This window comes from Camarhynchus parvulus, chromosome 10, assembly GCF_901933205.1.
Source record: "Camarhynchus parvulus chromosome 10, STF_HiC, whole genome shotgun sequence".
Taxonomy (NCBI): domain Eukaryota; kingdom Metazoa; phylum Chordata; class Aves; order Passeriformes; family Thraupidae; genus Camarhynchus; species Camarhynchus parvulus.
Genome location: NC_044580.1, coordinates 3,894,352 through 3,909,768, shown reverse-complemented (window position 1 = coordinate 3,909,768; position 15,417 = coordinate 3,894,352). Strand labels below are relative to the sequence as shown.

The following is a 15,417-nucleotide window of genomic DNA, read 5'->3' as shown; positions in this document are numbered from 1 at the left end:
AGTCAAGCTGACAATTAACACTGCTCAGACACAGACACCTCTGTGCCACCCAGCCTTCTCCTGGTGACAAGGGACAGAGGCCACACCATGCTGCTGACAGTGCCTGGGGGCTGGGGAAGCACTGGGAAGGGGGGACTCTGGCTGGTGTTTGTCCCTTCCCCAAGTGAGCCCCGTCCCCAGACACCCCTGTCCCCTCCGTACCACACATGCCCTGGCACTGCCCAACAGGCAGCAGGCTCAAACAGCCACCAGCACTGCCTGGGGGTAAGGCATGTCCCCAGGCATGGTCCCACGGTGCAGAGGCACAGACATCTCTCTCCCCACAGCCATTCCCTGCCAAAAGTTCCAATTTTTACTCTCTCTCTTTGGAAAGAAAGTGGAAAAAATTGACTAAGAAGAAAATTGAGGTCATGGCCCTCCGTTTCTTTCTCCCTTTGTTTTTCTTGGGTTGTTTGATTTGAGTTAAACATTTGGAGCCCTTTTCTCTCTCATCCCAGCTACCTGAAAGGCTCTTCTGGCTCTTTTCCCACCGAAAGCCATTTCTGCTTGAACCCTGCTCGAGGCTCAGCAGAGAACAAAGGAGAGCTGCTGACTCAGTGCACTGGGTGTGTTGGAGAGACCAAACACCCATCCCGGCCAAGCTGGGAACATTTGGGTGTTTTCCACCTAAATATTCAGAGAGATGTGCCCACTGCCAACTCTGCCTCCAAGGACAGGGTCCCACCAAAGAGCAGCACCCAGTGGTCATCCAACGTACCTCATTGAGCCCCAACAGGTTGTGTTGTGTTTTATAATTCAACAACTGTAATTACACTATAATTGTGGTGTTATTGTAAAGTGATTTATCAAGCCCTGAATTAAAGTCTCAAGTTAGAGGATTTTATACTTGTCACTTACATGGAGCAGCACTAACTTCAGCAATGCCACTGTGGCTATGTGAAGCAGGACACTAAAGGAAACAGAAGTCCTTCAGTGATGCTGTTAACCTTCCAGGAAACAGTGGTAATTAGAGGTATCACACAGTAATTACATTACAGGTGTAGAGTAACTGCAGCACAGTACGGTGTTACAGTGGTACAGCCATTTGTTGAGTAATTAATCCGTCCACAAGAAGGCCTGGAAAACCTGATGCTTCCCCAGGATCTGTAAAAGCAGCTCCACTGTCTCCTCCAGTCACCTCCTGCCTGTTCCATGGGACCCAGCGAGAGCTGGGGCTGCCCGAGCCCTGGAGCAGGCGGCTGCTATGGGGAAAACTCTCTGTGGGCTTTAGCCCAGGAGCACATCTCCCTCTTGGCCTTGCTCATCGTGAGAGCTCCAGAGGCCCCCTCTCCTCCATGGCATCCAGCAGCTGTGCCAGCGGGATCCAGGAGGGAGCCAGGAGCAGCAGGTGAGCAGGCACAGCCAACCCAGCCACTCCTCCTGCTGTGCCCCAGCCCACCCTGGGAGAGGAGCTGGGCCTGCCCCTGGCACGGCTGCTCTGGCCACCCAAGCTGCAAGAGGTGCAGGACAGGGACACAGCGTGCTCTTGGAGCCAGGGAACAGACAGGGAAGAAGCAGGGGGAAGAAAGGTTTGGGCAGTGATGCTGGCTGGGATAGCTGCTGTTGGGGTGGGTAAGGGCTGGAATAGCAGCTGTAAGGTGCAAATGGGCTGGGGCAGCTGTCATGGGGTGGGGATGGGCTGCTCTGAGATAGGGATGGGCTAGGATAGGGGCTGGGATAGCTGCCTTTGGGTGGGAATGGGCTGGGATAGGGGCTGGGATAGTGCCTTTGGGTGGGGATGGGCTGGGATAGCTGCCTTTGGGTGGGGATGGGCTGGGATAGCTGCTTTTGGGTGGGGGTGGGCTGGGATAGCTGCTTTTGGGTGGGGGTGGGCTGGGATAGCTGCTTTTGGGTGGGGGTGGGCTGGGCACTCCTGTAGGTCCGTGCAGCCCCGTGCTGGAGGAGGTGGCTCGAGGCACGGCCACACTGCTGCCCCAGTGCCGTCTCCAGCGTGCGTGAAGGTCAGGTCAGGGCTGCTGCAAGGTGCAGAGCAGTGAGGAGAGGGTTAAGGCTGGCAGGAGGGCTGGGATGGGGCTGTGGAAGGGGTATCATTGCAGAGCCACAGCCGGGCTCTGGAGGTGGTGCAGAGGAACGGGAGATGGAGGGAGATCCATAGAGTGGGGCTCTTCCCGGAATGCCCGAACTTCCCCCCGCGAGTCGGGAGAGCAGCAGGGCTGTCACACCGATCCCCTGCTGCCGGCCAGCGGCCACAGTCGCTTGCTGGAGAAGGCGTTTGCTGGGAAGGAGCGCGGATGGCGATGGCTGGGGCAGGGACAGGCAGGGAGAGGCAGCAGAGCCTCGGCGACGCCAACCAGCCCGAGCAGCCCCGATCCCACCCGTGCCCACGCTCGCCCGCTGTCCCTCCCTCCCTCCCTCCTCGTGCCAATCCCCTCCGTGGCACCAACGCTCCCATTCCTTCTCGGAGGTGGCACCTCCAGCACCTGGATCGAGTCGTGCCTCTACCCATCACTCGGGCTATTTATACATCCAAGGCGCAAGGTGAAAAATCCAACAACCCACACACGGTAACGGAGAGCAACAAGCACCGGCACCGCCCGGGAGGGCTCCCAGAGCCCTTGTGCCCAGCAGGCTCCTGGGCATCCCCGCAATCCCCACTGCCCTCTGGAGCTCCTTTAACATTAACCGCTTCTTTTCTGCGAGACACAAACCGAGGGCAGAGCCCGCACCCGCAGCCTGACCCTGGCCCAGCATCTCCAGCTCTCTGGGTTGGCTCCTGGCTCCGGGGTGTGGAGCTGAGCCCAGGCAGGGGGACCCTTCAGAGCCCCCCGAGCCCTCCCGGAGCCTGAGGAATCATTCACCCCCCTCGGCATGAGCTCCCCACGTCCCGACTCACCTATCTCCAGGCTGGGGGGCTGGTGACAGAGGGGTGAACCCCTGCCCTGAAAAATACCCCTTCCCCATGACTCCTGCCTCCAATCTCAGGGCTGGAGAGCTCTCCCTGCCCGTCTTTAACCCTTTATGCCTCTGCTTTGGGGATGGGCAGAGGAACAATTCCTCCTCTCGAGTTAACCCTTGCTGGGCAGGAGATGGGCTCAGCCAGCTTGAGGCTGATCCCAGCTCCCCTGCCAGTCCCGGAGGGTAGCGCTGTCCAGAGAATCCTTTCCCTACCTGAACAAGGCATCTGCTCCAGGCCGGCCAATTCACCCGGGAACTACCGGGAGAGGAGGAGGACACTCCCCATCAGGATACAGCCCCAGCCCGCCCGCGGGGACCCCGGCTCCGAACCCCGACCCCGCCTGGTTCGTGGCTCCCGCAGGGGCTGCGCCGAGGCTGCGGGAACGGTGCGGGGTGGAGATGGGCAGAGGGGAGCGCCCGGGCAGAGCGGGGCGAGGAAGCGGCAGCATCCGCACCGGCGGGGCTGGAGGGCGGCAGCTCCCGGAGCCCCGGGGCACGCACCAAGTTCCAGCCCCGCGCCCTCCGCACCGGAGCGGGTCCGGCCCCGGGGCAGCGCGGCGGAGCCGTCCCGGGGCCGCGGAGCCCCCACCCCGCCGGTCCCGCCAGTCCCGTGCCCCGCTCCGGTCCCCGGTCCCGCTTACCCGCATCTCATCCTCGCCGGCGATCTCCTTCGGTCAGAAATGGCATCTCCCCCGGCCCCCCCGCCAAACCTCCACCTGCAGTAGCGCAGCTCCCCCTCTCCGCAGCGACAGCACACGGAGCGGCGGCGGCGGCGCTCCCGGGGCCGGGCCGCCCCCCAGTCCCGCGCCCGGGGAGGGAGGGCCGGGCCGGGCCGGGCTGGGCACGGAGCCCGCCGGGGCCGCCCTAGGGCCGCGCTGCCGGCGGCTCCCTGCCCTCCGCGCCCGGGCGGCCGGCGGCGCTTCGGGGCGGCGGCATCGCCCCCGCGGGCGGGCGGGCGGCTGGCTCAGCCCGGGCTCCGCACGCCCGCTCCGCCGGCCGGGTCTGCCGCGGCGGGGCCGGGCCGGGTGCCGCCGGCCCCCGCCTCCCCTCCGGGAGGAGCCGCCGGCGGGTGCGGGGCGGTGCGCGGAGCGGCGAGCGCGGCAGCGGCGGCCGCGGCCGGTCCCTCCTCCCGCCGCCGCCCCCGCTCCGCGCGGGGGGTGCGGGTCCCCGGGGCTGCGGGGCGGGGGGAGCGGGGATGGCTCCCCCGCCAACCGGGGCCGCTCGATGGATGGGGGCCCTCGCAGCCCCCGCCCCGCCGCCGCCGGTGCAGCCTCGCTGCCCGCAGAGGACGGACCAACGGAGCCCTGCCCGTCACCGTCGCGTCGGTGCCCAGCCCTCCCCGCGTCCGCCGGGAGACGGAGCCGGGCTACCCTGAGGATTCCGGAGGGTCCGTCCTACAGCAGCTCCCTCAGCACTGCGCTTTGCTCCTCTTTACACTGTGCCCCCTTCCCGGCACATCAGAGGGAAAGGGCTGCGAGCGCTGAGGGGACGCCTCCGAGGACAGGTCTGGAACCTGGCGATGCCAAAGCCCCCTCAGAGGGACCCCGTCATAGGCGCATGCTGAGCCGATGGCCTTTCATTCAGGACTAAAGCACGACTTCCCGAGCACTGCCCACCGCTCTCCCCTTCCATAATGGACACTCTTTATCCAGCAGCCTTGGATTTGCCCAGCGCTGGCTCTCGCAGCCGAGGCTGGTTTCTCCAGCAGTAATGGACACAAACTTTGCTTGTAATGTGCACTTTCCCCTCCTGCTTCCTCTGCGCTGGGCTCTCCTGGGGCGCTTCCTGCCCTGTCCAGCTTCTCCCCAGCTGTCCCTGGCTGCCGGCCAAGGCGGGCCCAAGGCAGGGGCACCAGGGCGCTCTGCAGTAGCACGGGCTGGGGCCATGAGTCTCTGGATTGGGTCCCATGAGCCTTCCCTTGAACGGTTCTTTGAGCAAGCGAGAGCTTTTGAGCTGGCCCCAGGCCTCTCCTGTGCTCCACGGCAGGCTGGGGGAGGCCATCACACAGGAGAGGCCATCCCAAGCTCATGTCCCTGCAGCGGGCTACGAGCAAGCCCGGGGAAACTCGAGCCCTCCCTGGCACTCGGGCAGAGGCTGCAGCCTCCCCGGAGCCCCGTTATGGGTAACGTTATCCCCGTTATCCTCCCGCTTGGCACAGGCGAGCTTCTGAGCAGAGGAGGAATAAACAAAGGGTGGGCACGGGGAACTCGCCAGCTGAATCACTGCAGCTCCCTGCTCCCGCTCCTGCCCGGCTCCCACAGGCACAGCCCCCGGCTCGGCTGGCACGGTGGGCACCGTCAGGTGTGTCCCTGCGTGGGCTCGGGCACAGCGTCCTCGTGGCACGAAACACCGTGGGGGGACAACGCGCGTGTTGGTGCACGAGCTCTCCTCCTGCCACCAAGGAAACTCAGCCTGGCCGCTCTCAGCGCTCCTCAGACCTTTACTCGGTGCGGATCGATGCCTCTTATTGTTACGGCTATGGCAGCAATGCCATCGATGTTAATAGCACTTCACAAACACAGACAAAGCCGGCAATCTGAATGCGGCCAGAAAAAACAAACACAGGACAAAAGACAGGCTAAGAGCTCTGAATGCCGTTTCTAATGCTTCCGTTCCCCCCGCCCCGTTAAAGCCCCGCTAAAGTGCAGGGCACCGCGTATTCAGAAGTAACACTCGGGAATAATTCCTGGAATTGTTGGTGTGCGAGGGGGGAAATTTCACCTCAGCCCTTCCACAAAGACACGGCAAGTACGCCATGCGCGCAGCGCTGGTGGCGTGTGAGAGCGATGCTATGCACTGCCTGGAAGCAGGGGGCCTTCCAAGACCGTCTTTCCCACCTCGGCTCCGCCGGCCATCCCCGCCCTGGGAGCGAACCCAGCGGCACAGGACGGGGCACTGCGTGTGCAGGAGCAGGGATGAGCTTTTGGGCTGAGAGGGCATCCGTGCACACCTCTGCTACAGAGCAGACCCTGTCTTTTGTGTGCCCTCAGCGTGAGATTCCCTTCCCTGGAAGTGTCCAAAGCCAGACTGGATGGGCCCTGAGCAACCTGGCCTAAGTGGAAGATGTCCCTGCTCAGGGACAGGCAGGAGTTGGGAACGAGAGGATCTTTGAGACCTCTCCCAATGCAAACCATTCTATGGCTCCATGATTTTGGACCTGGGTGCAGGGACCAGGGGCAGCAGGGGAGGTGAGGGCAGCACGGGTGCCCCAGGAATGGCAGCAGGGCACAGCCCTGTTTGCTTTGACAGCTACACTGTGCATTTTGGCCAGCAGTGGGGAGAGGCGAGGGGAAGGATGAGAATACAGGGAGAAAAAAGCATCACCTAAGAGCTGCTCTCTCAGCTGGAGCCCCAAGGCCCTTGCACACAGTGCCCGAGTGTAAGAGCAGCCAGTACAACCAACCTGCCCAAGGAGCAGCACTGCCAATTGGGTTTTTCTCTCTTTAACCCTCAGCCCACCTCATGGGCAACACTTCCTCACCCCAGCAGCCTCAAGGACACTTTGGGCAAAGGCAGATCCTGGCAGCAGTGAACCCTGCTGGTCTCTGCTGGAGGAACGGCACTGGCCCCTGCTCGGAAGGCCCAAAGGCTCTGATGTTCTGCATTTATTGACCCGTCATGACTGCTGAGCTTACTGTTAATGTCCCTGAGGTGTTGTAGCACGGGTGACAGTGTGCTGGGGACAGCCACAAGCCCACAACCAAGCCTCACTGCAAGTACCACCCCCTCCTGTCCCCACTAACAGCCCGTAGCTATGTGCAGCTGACAGCTTTGCAGCTAGCATGCCTTTCTTCCCTCTCCCATCACCTTTACTGGCCTCCCCCATGTTGTAGAGACCAACTCCAGCAGTTTTGGGTCAACCCCTCAACTGGGTCAACCTCCTTTTTGCAGCACGGAGTGACGCACAGTGCCCCAGCCCTCCAGGTGCCAGTGGCCTGTGCTGACCTGTGTGCAGCCTCTGGATGCTGCAGAGCAGCTCGGCTCACACGCCCTCGTTGAACATGTTCCTCTGTAAAACCTGCAGGGAATGGCAGGAACATTTGGGTGTCCATCTGCAGGGGCTTGTCCCTCAGACAGATGCTGCAGCTCTTTGCCACTGCCATCCTGGGATGATAACGGGCTGTGGCAGATGGTTCCCTTCTGCTGGCACGAGGCAGGAGTTTATCCCTGCTCTCAGCTCCCTCCTGGAGAGGCAGCACCTGCACACTGCTGAGGGACCTGGGCAGTGGGAACAGAGCTGCCCCTCAGGGCAGAGACCCGGGACCTGCTCCCTCCTTTGGATTCAGTGCACGTGTCCAGGAATGGCGCAAGAGGTCCAGAAAGGGCCGAGCTGGCAGGAGGGAGGTGGATTTTAATTACTCCCATTATTATTATCATTCCTTTTCTTTCAGATTTTCACACTTTTGTTGTAACAAGCTGAGCTGAGAAAATACATGCAAATGCCAGGCAGAGATAAGATGTACCACACCTTGAAGTACTGCCAGCGCTGGCTCTGGGAGCGCCAGATCGGCTGTCTGTCCCTCCTGCCTCCTCCCTCCGGCAGCAGGCACGGGGGAGGGAGGGGCTGTCCCTGCTCTGCCCCGGCACATCCGGAGAGCAGAGCAGAGGAGAGGAGGGTCCTCACATGGCCCTGGGCTCCACCTGCAACCAGCTCCTTCCTCCTGCCGGTCCCAGCCAGTCCCTGGAGAAGGCACCATCATCTCCTGGCTGCTTGGGACAGGGAGGAAAGGTCACCCTGATTCTTGTGCGTGCCTTGCACATCACATGGACACAGACCTCCCCTGCCCTGCTCAGCACTGCGGGCAGCAGGACCTGATCCTGAGGAGCTCCTGTTCCTGAGGAACCCTCGAGGAATCCTTGCTTCTGAGGAACCCCCGTTCCCGAGGAACTCCCGTTCCCGAGGAACCCTCATTCCTGAGGAACCCCCGTTCCTGAAGAACCCCCATTCCTGAGGATGGCTGTTCCACCGGGCCCCTGCGGATGCAGTCAGGGAGAAACGTGCTCCCAGATCACGTTCTCCCTTGGAGGTGGTGACATTTCAGGGTGTGTGGGGGGAGTGGGATGAAGAGGCAAGGCAGGATATTCCTGCTCCCCCATCCCCACGGCCATCTGGATGTGTGCTGGTGCCTCCTCACAGCAGGCTGAGTCAGTCCAGTGGCTTCTCATTATCAGCTGGAGGGAATCCAAATTCCACATTGTATGGCTGCTCCTCAGTGAAACTGAGGATCCTTATCAAGTATTATCATAATGTTTCTCTCTGTACTGCCTTGTATTGCTCCCTGCTCTGGTCAGCTTATTGATTTGGAGCAGAATGACCCAAAAATTCTTTGACCACCAGCCATTCACTTGGGACAGCAGTGGCAGGAGCCACAGAATGTCCCCCAGACATGGGCTGGGGCTGTGGAGGGGATCCCTCCCTTGTCCCCACCACAGCCTCACTTGCTGGAGGCTGCAGGTGCATGGCTGGACCCAGCTCCAGCTCTGTGTCCAACTGAAAGCGAGGTGAGAGGTAGGAGATGCTGTGCTCATGCCTTGCACATCTCAAAGCATGACATGACCTCCATGAAGCTCTGGAGAACAGGGATAAAGAGGAGAAAAAAGCCTTTTTGCAGCCCCCCTCAGCAAGTGCTGCTGAAGATTGGGGAAGCTGCTGATACACAGGGTCTGCCCCAGCTCAGCTCATCCACATCTCTGCCAAGGCACTGTCACCACCCTGACCCACTGGAATGCTGGGTGTGGAAATTAGGCCTTTCTATGCAATGTTCTGGAATGGAGAGAGGCCACATGTCCTCATGTCAGCCTGAGTCATGCACTGACAACTTGACTGCTCTGTCAAGCAGCCCAAACACGTGGCATGAAGGGCTGAGGGAAAAGGCTCCATTAAGTTCTTAAGCCCATTGACACATATATAGAAGGTATTAATAATATCAAGCACCTCAGTGCCTATTGTTGCCCACGTTCAGGAGATGAAAGATAATTTCTGGGACAAGGAATTTATGACAGTGACAGCTTTTTAACAGCTTGGTGTAAGAATAGGAGCTGCACAACAGGACAAAGAGCAATGATTAAAGAATTTGGCACAAAGGAGAGAGGGCTTGGAGAGAGCTGTGAGTATGGAGGACAGGAGAGTCCTGTCAATTGCCCACACTGAAAAAGCAAAGGCTGTGCTGGGCATGGAGGATGGGGAGGTGATGTGGGCACCATTCTGCTGGGACTGACTCACAAATACTTGGCAACTAAGAGAAGGAGGTCAGGGTTCCTGAAGGAGATGAAATGGGCTCCTCATCTTAATGTTCAAAAGAAGTTTGGCCCCTGCCTGGTGTGGCAGGCTGAGATGGGCAGGGCTCAGTTGGGGCTGCAGCCATACCAGGGAGTGGTGATGCTGGCGAGCAGGGGGGAGCTGGGCTGCCCTGCTGGGCACAGGCCAGGGAGCAAACACATCAGCCAGGGAAGGGGGGTCTGGCATGTGGCAGGGTAAGGAGGGAGCTCTGCTCCCTGCAGGCCAAGCTGGAGAAGCAGCAGTAGCAGACACAGCACCAGGACACTCTCAGGGTGCAATTATTACTAATATCCTCAGTGTTCCTTTGCACACACACGTGCTCCCCTAATGTACACTGCACATGTAAACAGCCTCCCAGTGACATTTGCATGCCCAATTACATCTGCATGTAATTGATTTGCACGCACAGTTGGAGGGTGTTTAAAACACTGGAGCCTGCTCTGCACTTTCCCACAGGCACGTCCCCAAACCCACACGGAGGAAAAGCACCTCATGCTGGGGCCAAACCCCATCCCAGCCCCGCTGTTTGTGTCCCTCCCTGCGGGGTGTGCCCCGTGCCCAGCAGGATGGGCTCACAGCCATGCCCCTTCCCGCATCTCCATCATCTGCAGCGACCCCAAACCCAACCCCAAACCCAGCCACAGCACTTGCTGTTTGCTCAGCTCCTGTTATAAGTGACTGGCACCATTCCAAAAAGGATTAAAAGCAGGGAGTGAGAAACATAAAAGCTCATGTAATTACGTGCAAAAAAGCCCCTTAATAATTTATAGAGGGAGAGGGTAAATATCTTCGTGTGTTATTCAAGTGTAGCTCATTGTCCCGTCTGGCTAATACCCAGCGTACACGCATCACAGCCTTTATCCGGGAGGCTGTTTTGCCTTTAATACCTTTCATAAATTATTGAATTTATAAAGAGGAAAGCAGGTGTCATGTCACTCCTATAAACAGCTCGTTAGTTAAAGCTAACGAAGTTGGGGAGCAACAGTTTCCTCCTGGCTTGTCTACCTCCCACCTCGCTGTCTGTGCTGTCACCTGTGATGCCGCACAGACCCTGAGCTGGGGCAGGCCTAAATTTGGCTAAAAAAAAAAACCTGGCAGCAGATAGATGGCTTGTGGCAACTCCATCCTCTGGCTTTCTGAGCCCTGCTTGTGCCCTCGTGGAGGTGTGAGGATGCAGCTATGGAGAGGATCCTTTTTCCATTCCCAGCTTTCCTGCTGCAGCATCACCACTTCCATGTCACCCATGGTCCTTCTGGGTGCAGCAATGGACCATCAGCTCCTGGGGGTACCTGAGGATGCTCTGAGCATTCCTCCTGGCAGGAGGCTACACAAGGGTGAACTCTGAGGGCAGGACAGGGCAGGAGGCAGAGATGTCTATGGCAGGAAGGCTGAGCACAGACCTTTCTCACTCCAAAACCCACGCCTGTCCCATTTCCAGCAGCCGAGGGCCAGGACGAGCAGCCCAAGAGTGGCTCCTGAGTGCAGGGGATGTGTTTTCAGGCTGGCTGGGGGAAGCACAGCATCTCCCTGGTTTCTGCTGAACGAGGCAGGGTGTTAGAAGGCCGCCTCTAAAAACAGCAGAGGTGTGACTGAGTCAGCAGCACGTGTCTGTGCGAGGGAGTCAGTCCAAGCCCAGGAGAAGCAGCGTGCGAGCGCGGCCACGCAGCCCCCGCCGGGCAGCCGGGCCCCCCCAGGCTGTGCCCCCATCCCTGCGCTGCGGGACGGAGCCGCTCGGGAGAAGCTGCTTCGGAGGCTCTGCTTTTGCTTTCACACCCAGGAGAGAGTCACCAAACCCCCACACGCAGCCTCTCCAAATAGAATACATATGCATTAAAGAACAGCCACGGAAAGGGGAGCCATCAGAAGTATTTTAGACAGTTTCGAGCGAGTGCCAAATGGGGATGAATAAGCTGAACGCAAAAGGACCCACGCGGAAAACGCAGCCGGCATCACGACGGGCTGAACGGAGCAGCCCGAGCTGTGACTGCCAGCACTGAGGCACGTCCCAGCCTCATGATGAATGCTGGCCCCCAAAGAACACCCAGTAGGGCCTTGTGGGCATGAGGAGAGAGAACTCAAACTATTGATAATCAATTAACTCCTTCAATTACAACGGCCTAATGAGGTAGCACCAAGTCAACTCTAATGAACATCAGTTTAACAGAGGCAGTTCCTCAGGCGCTGGTTTTTGACTCAATCTCTACAAGGTAGGGAACACTGCAAAAGTATCGAGCAATAATGTCACCAAATGAGCACACTCTGCTCTCTGCAGAGCCCACAGCTCCTGGGGGGCTGTGGTAGCACGGGGTGTCTCTGACCCCTGGGGAGGTCCTGGCTGTGCCCAGCTGGACCCCAGCAGGGGGACACTGCAGGCAGCACGGAGCTCGTTTGTCCCGGCACAGAGCACACGGTTCCTGGGGACGCTGCCGGCTGCAATAGCTGCTGTGAGATGAAGCGAATGTCACCGGGCCCAGCTCTCCCCTCCAGGCAGCGATTTTTTAGGGTTTTTTGGTGACGACAGCGTAAGTGACAAAACAAATGTCACTGCCCGCTGGCCCCAGTGCCTCCCTGGAAACCTGCCGGGTCCCATGGAGGAGAAGGGGGAGTGGAGGAGGGGTGCAGAGCACCATCCCTAACACGTGCCTGTCACGGGGGCTGTGCCAGCGCCCTGCTGCACCACGGCTTGCAAGCAGGGCCTGGGGAAGCCCTGCCCAGCGGGACAGTGCTGAGCAGGAGCTGGGGTGGGGATGCCCAGGAACGCCGGGATCCTGGAGGAGCCGTCCCACCGTGCTGCACCGACCGTGCTGGGGAGGGATTTACATACTAAGGAGCCTTCAGCGCAGTAAAGACAACCTGACATCTATTTTGGGTCTCAAAGCCAAAGGCTGTATTTCAAATCCACTAATCAGGTGAGAATACAGCAAACCCATGCAGAGCAGAGCAGGGAAGGAGGGGGAGCCTCTGGCTCCTGGCAGCATTCCCCACTCCACAGCAAGGGCCCCATGGCAGTGGTCCCCAGCACCCCATCAGCACCCACCAAACTGGGCTTCCAGGGGAAGGGACCCCTCGGTCTCATGGGGGCTGAACCCCAAACTCCTGCTGCACTGGGCCTGCACAGAGGGGCCCTTTCAGCACCTAAACCTCCGTGGGCAGGGACTGCCAGGACCCTGCCTTCACCCAAGGCTGTCCAGAGCTGAACTGAGCTGCTGGAGGGGCACTGGTGGCGCAGCCCCACTCCCCACAGACGGAGCAGATGTGGGGCACACAGGCTTGCTCCCTGAGCCCAGGTGTGTGGTGCAGGGGCTGCCTGTGCCTCTGGATGCCATGGCAGATGGAGGTGGATGTGGATTGCCTGTGCTGCCTGCTGGGACCACACAGGGGCTTGGCCACAGCCTCCCTTCCCTGCTGATGGACTTGGGAGCAGGCTGGGGGCATGGAGCATGGCTGGAAGGGCTCAAATGACAACAGAGGCACAGGTCAGGCAATTCACTCACATGGATGTGTTTGTGAAAGCTTCAGGGTCTGAGCACCATTCCCAGGGGTGCAATGTATGGGTAGACAACCTTTGTCCAGCTTGGGGAGGGTAAAGGGAGAAGAAGACATTCCTGCTCTCTCTGCCATTCCTGGGCAGAGCTGGGCCACACTTGCATGGGAAGAAGGACCCAGGAGACGCAGGATAACTGGAGCTGGCCAGGATGAGCCAGAAGGGAAGTGCAAGGCAGAGGACTGGAGGGAGAAGGAGAGACATGAGTAGATATACAGGGAAGTAACAGCCCTGCATGCCTGGTAGACCCACACAAAAAACTGAATGTGGGCATCTCCAGTTCCCAAGAGCAATTTATCTGACACCAGTGTAAGCAGCAACAGCCCCCAGCTCTTCCCAGTCCGATAGCACTGACTGCAGATGCCAACCTTCCTGTGCCCACCAGGATCTGCACAGATCCCCCTGGCCCTGTCAGCCTCTGGATGAGCAGGGGGTGCTCGTCCCTTCCAGTCCTCCCAGTGCCCATTCCCCCTGCAGTGTGGAGGGGACACAGGGCGCTGGCTGTGGCTGGTCTGCCCCAGACCACTTTGTCAGCATTCCTAAGGGCCAGAAAAGCTGCTGAGAGTGTCCTGGGTGTGTGAAACTCCGGGGGAGACGGGTGCAGTTGCTGCACTGAGGATGCTCACAGAGCTGCTTTAATGGAACAGCCACGCAGCTCCAGGCACCGGAGATTATTCTCGTCTCTTTTCTTGTTTGGTCGACTTATTCAAAGACTATTAGTGGATTAACTAAAATTCTTATGATGCTGGAGCAGCATCTTAGCAGGGGTTTAGGGAGCTGGAAGGGGAAGTTTTCAGGGGCAGCTCTCATGTTACCCTGGAGCAAGTCTGCAGCTGGGAGGGCTTGCCAGAGGAGGCTCAGAGTCCTGGCAGCAGCCACTCTCTTCTCAAGCTGGCAGTGCTGTAGAGGAATTGTCTGGAGGGCAGCAGTGTCTGGCAAGCCCTGTGGTTCCTCCTGCTCTCTCATGTTTGTCTTGCAGCTTCTGGGCTCCATTTCACAGGAAGGGCTCAGTGACACAGGGGACTGAACCCAAGGATTTGGGGAGAAGTCTCTCCACACCTTCTGTTGCTACATCCTCCTTGCCACAGGTAACTCCCCCACTGGGGCTGTTGCTCTTACAAGCTCTGCATCCTTGTCCAGAAGGTCCCAGGGCCGTGCCCTGGTACCCCTACAGCCCACAGACAAAGGACCTCACAGCACCCCTTGTTTTCCCAGGCTGCCTTGGCGTGTGGCAGAGTCTTCCCCCTTCCCACCCCCTCCTCATCAACTGGCAAAGCCCCAGCGGTTTCCCCTAGAGAGCGCGCGGTGAGACACAGCATGAAACAACTGCACATAATTAGAGGATTGAATGGGGTATGGGAGCAGAGCAGGGAGCTTGCAACATCCATAAATAGCTCGTCTTGCCGAGCTGCTTAACTCCTTGCTTGTTCTTGCCAAAGTGCAGACCCCAAAGGGATGGTGTCTGTGTGTGAATAGGGGTGGAAAGTTCAGAAGAGTATTTTTAAACCATTCAAGCTGTACTCGAGCTGAGTGATACGTTATTGTCTCTGTGTGTCACTTGAAATGTCTTACGAATGCAAGAAATAAAAAAAAAAAAGCCACCATTTTGCCTCTCTACACTCCCACCCCTCTGCTTCTACCCAAATAATGTCAGGCTAGAGCTGACAGGCAAAAGGAAAGCACCACAGGCTAAGGCTGCTTCAAAGCAGCCTGAAAAGCTCCTCTGGCAGGAAGAGCCCTGGCTGGCAGGGCCAGTGGGCAGAGGAACCAGTGCCAGGCACAGGCACCCGCAGGCAGCAGTGTGCCAGAGCCTGCCAGGACAATGCTGGGGTCCCCAAAGAGTGCCCAGCAAGGACAGCAGGGCTGTGTGCCTAGCAGCAGGGGGTCAGGCTGGACATCAGGGAAATGTTCTTCAGCCAGAGGGTGGCTGGTCACTGGTACGGGCTTCCCAGGGAAGTGGTCACAGCTCCAAGCCTGGCAGAGCTCAGAAAGTGTTTGGACAATGCCCTCAAGCATGTGGTGTGACTCTTGGGGATGCTCCTTTGCAGGGCCAGGAGCTGGACTCAATGATCCTTGTGGGTCCCTCTCAACTCAGCATATTTTGTGATTCTGTGACTGTGGGCCAACTAGTCTTGAATATTGTCCCATAAGAACAAGGGACCTACCCCTGCTACCCCACCCAGGGTCAGTGTAGGATGGCATCACCTCAGTTCTGCCCATCCTGAGCTCTGAGGCCCCTCTGGGTGGCTGGCACTTGGTGACAGTGACAATCCTCAGTTCCTGGGGCTGGCAGGCAGCCCCAAGCTGTGGTTGGAGACAGAGATCCCAAAGAGCCTGACAAACAGCTGGAGCCATGGTGAGATACAGCGGGACAGAGGGAAAACAAACCAGAAACTCACTGGGAAATCATTTTTCTCCTAAATGGGGCAGATATAATTAAGCAGCACGGGCTTTATGAATGATACCAGCTCTGCCTTGAAACACATCATTACCCCTCTCTGTTAGAGCAGTGTTTTTAAATACATATTTCCTCTTCCAGTGCTAGAGGAGAAGGCTCTGGGGGTGGGATGCTGGGATCTTTTCCTAATCACCTCTCATTTCACCCAGTGGCAGGGAAGTGCTGAGCTCTGCCTTTCCT

General features: G+C 58.7%; 1 protein-coding gene across 6 annotated transcripts in view; it reads right to left on the bottom strand.

Moving 5' to 3' along the window:
* Window positions 1–15,417, bottom strand: part of LINGO1 (leucine rich repeat and Ig domain containing 1) — a 156,402-nt gene that overhangs the window by 12,716 nt on the left and 128,269 nt on the right. The window contains exon 1 of one of the 6 annotated variants that reach the window (XM_030955522.1): window positions 3,597–3,776. The exons of 4 other annotated variants lie outside the window; for them this stretch is intronic. In XM_030955522.1, the coding sequence (XP_030811382.1) occupies window positions 3,597–3,602 (6 nt within the window). In that variant the 5' untranslated portion in view covers window positions 3,603–3,776. Of the gene's footprint in view, window positions 1–2,893; window positions 2,968–3,596; window positions 3,777–15,417 lie in introns of those variants that run through there. One more of the 6 variants, XM_030955528.1, reaches the window with a different exon arrangement.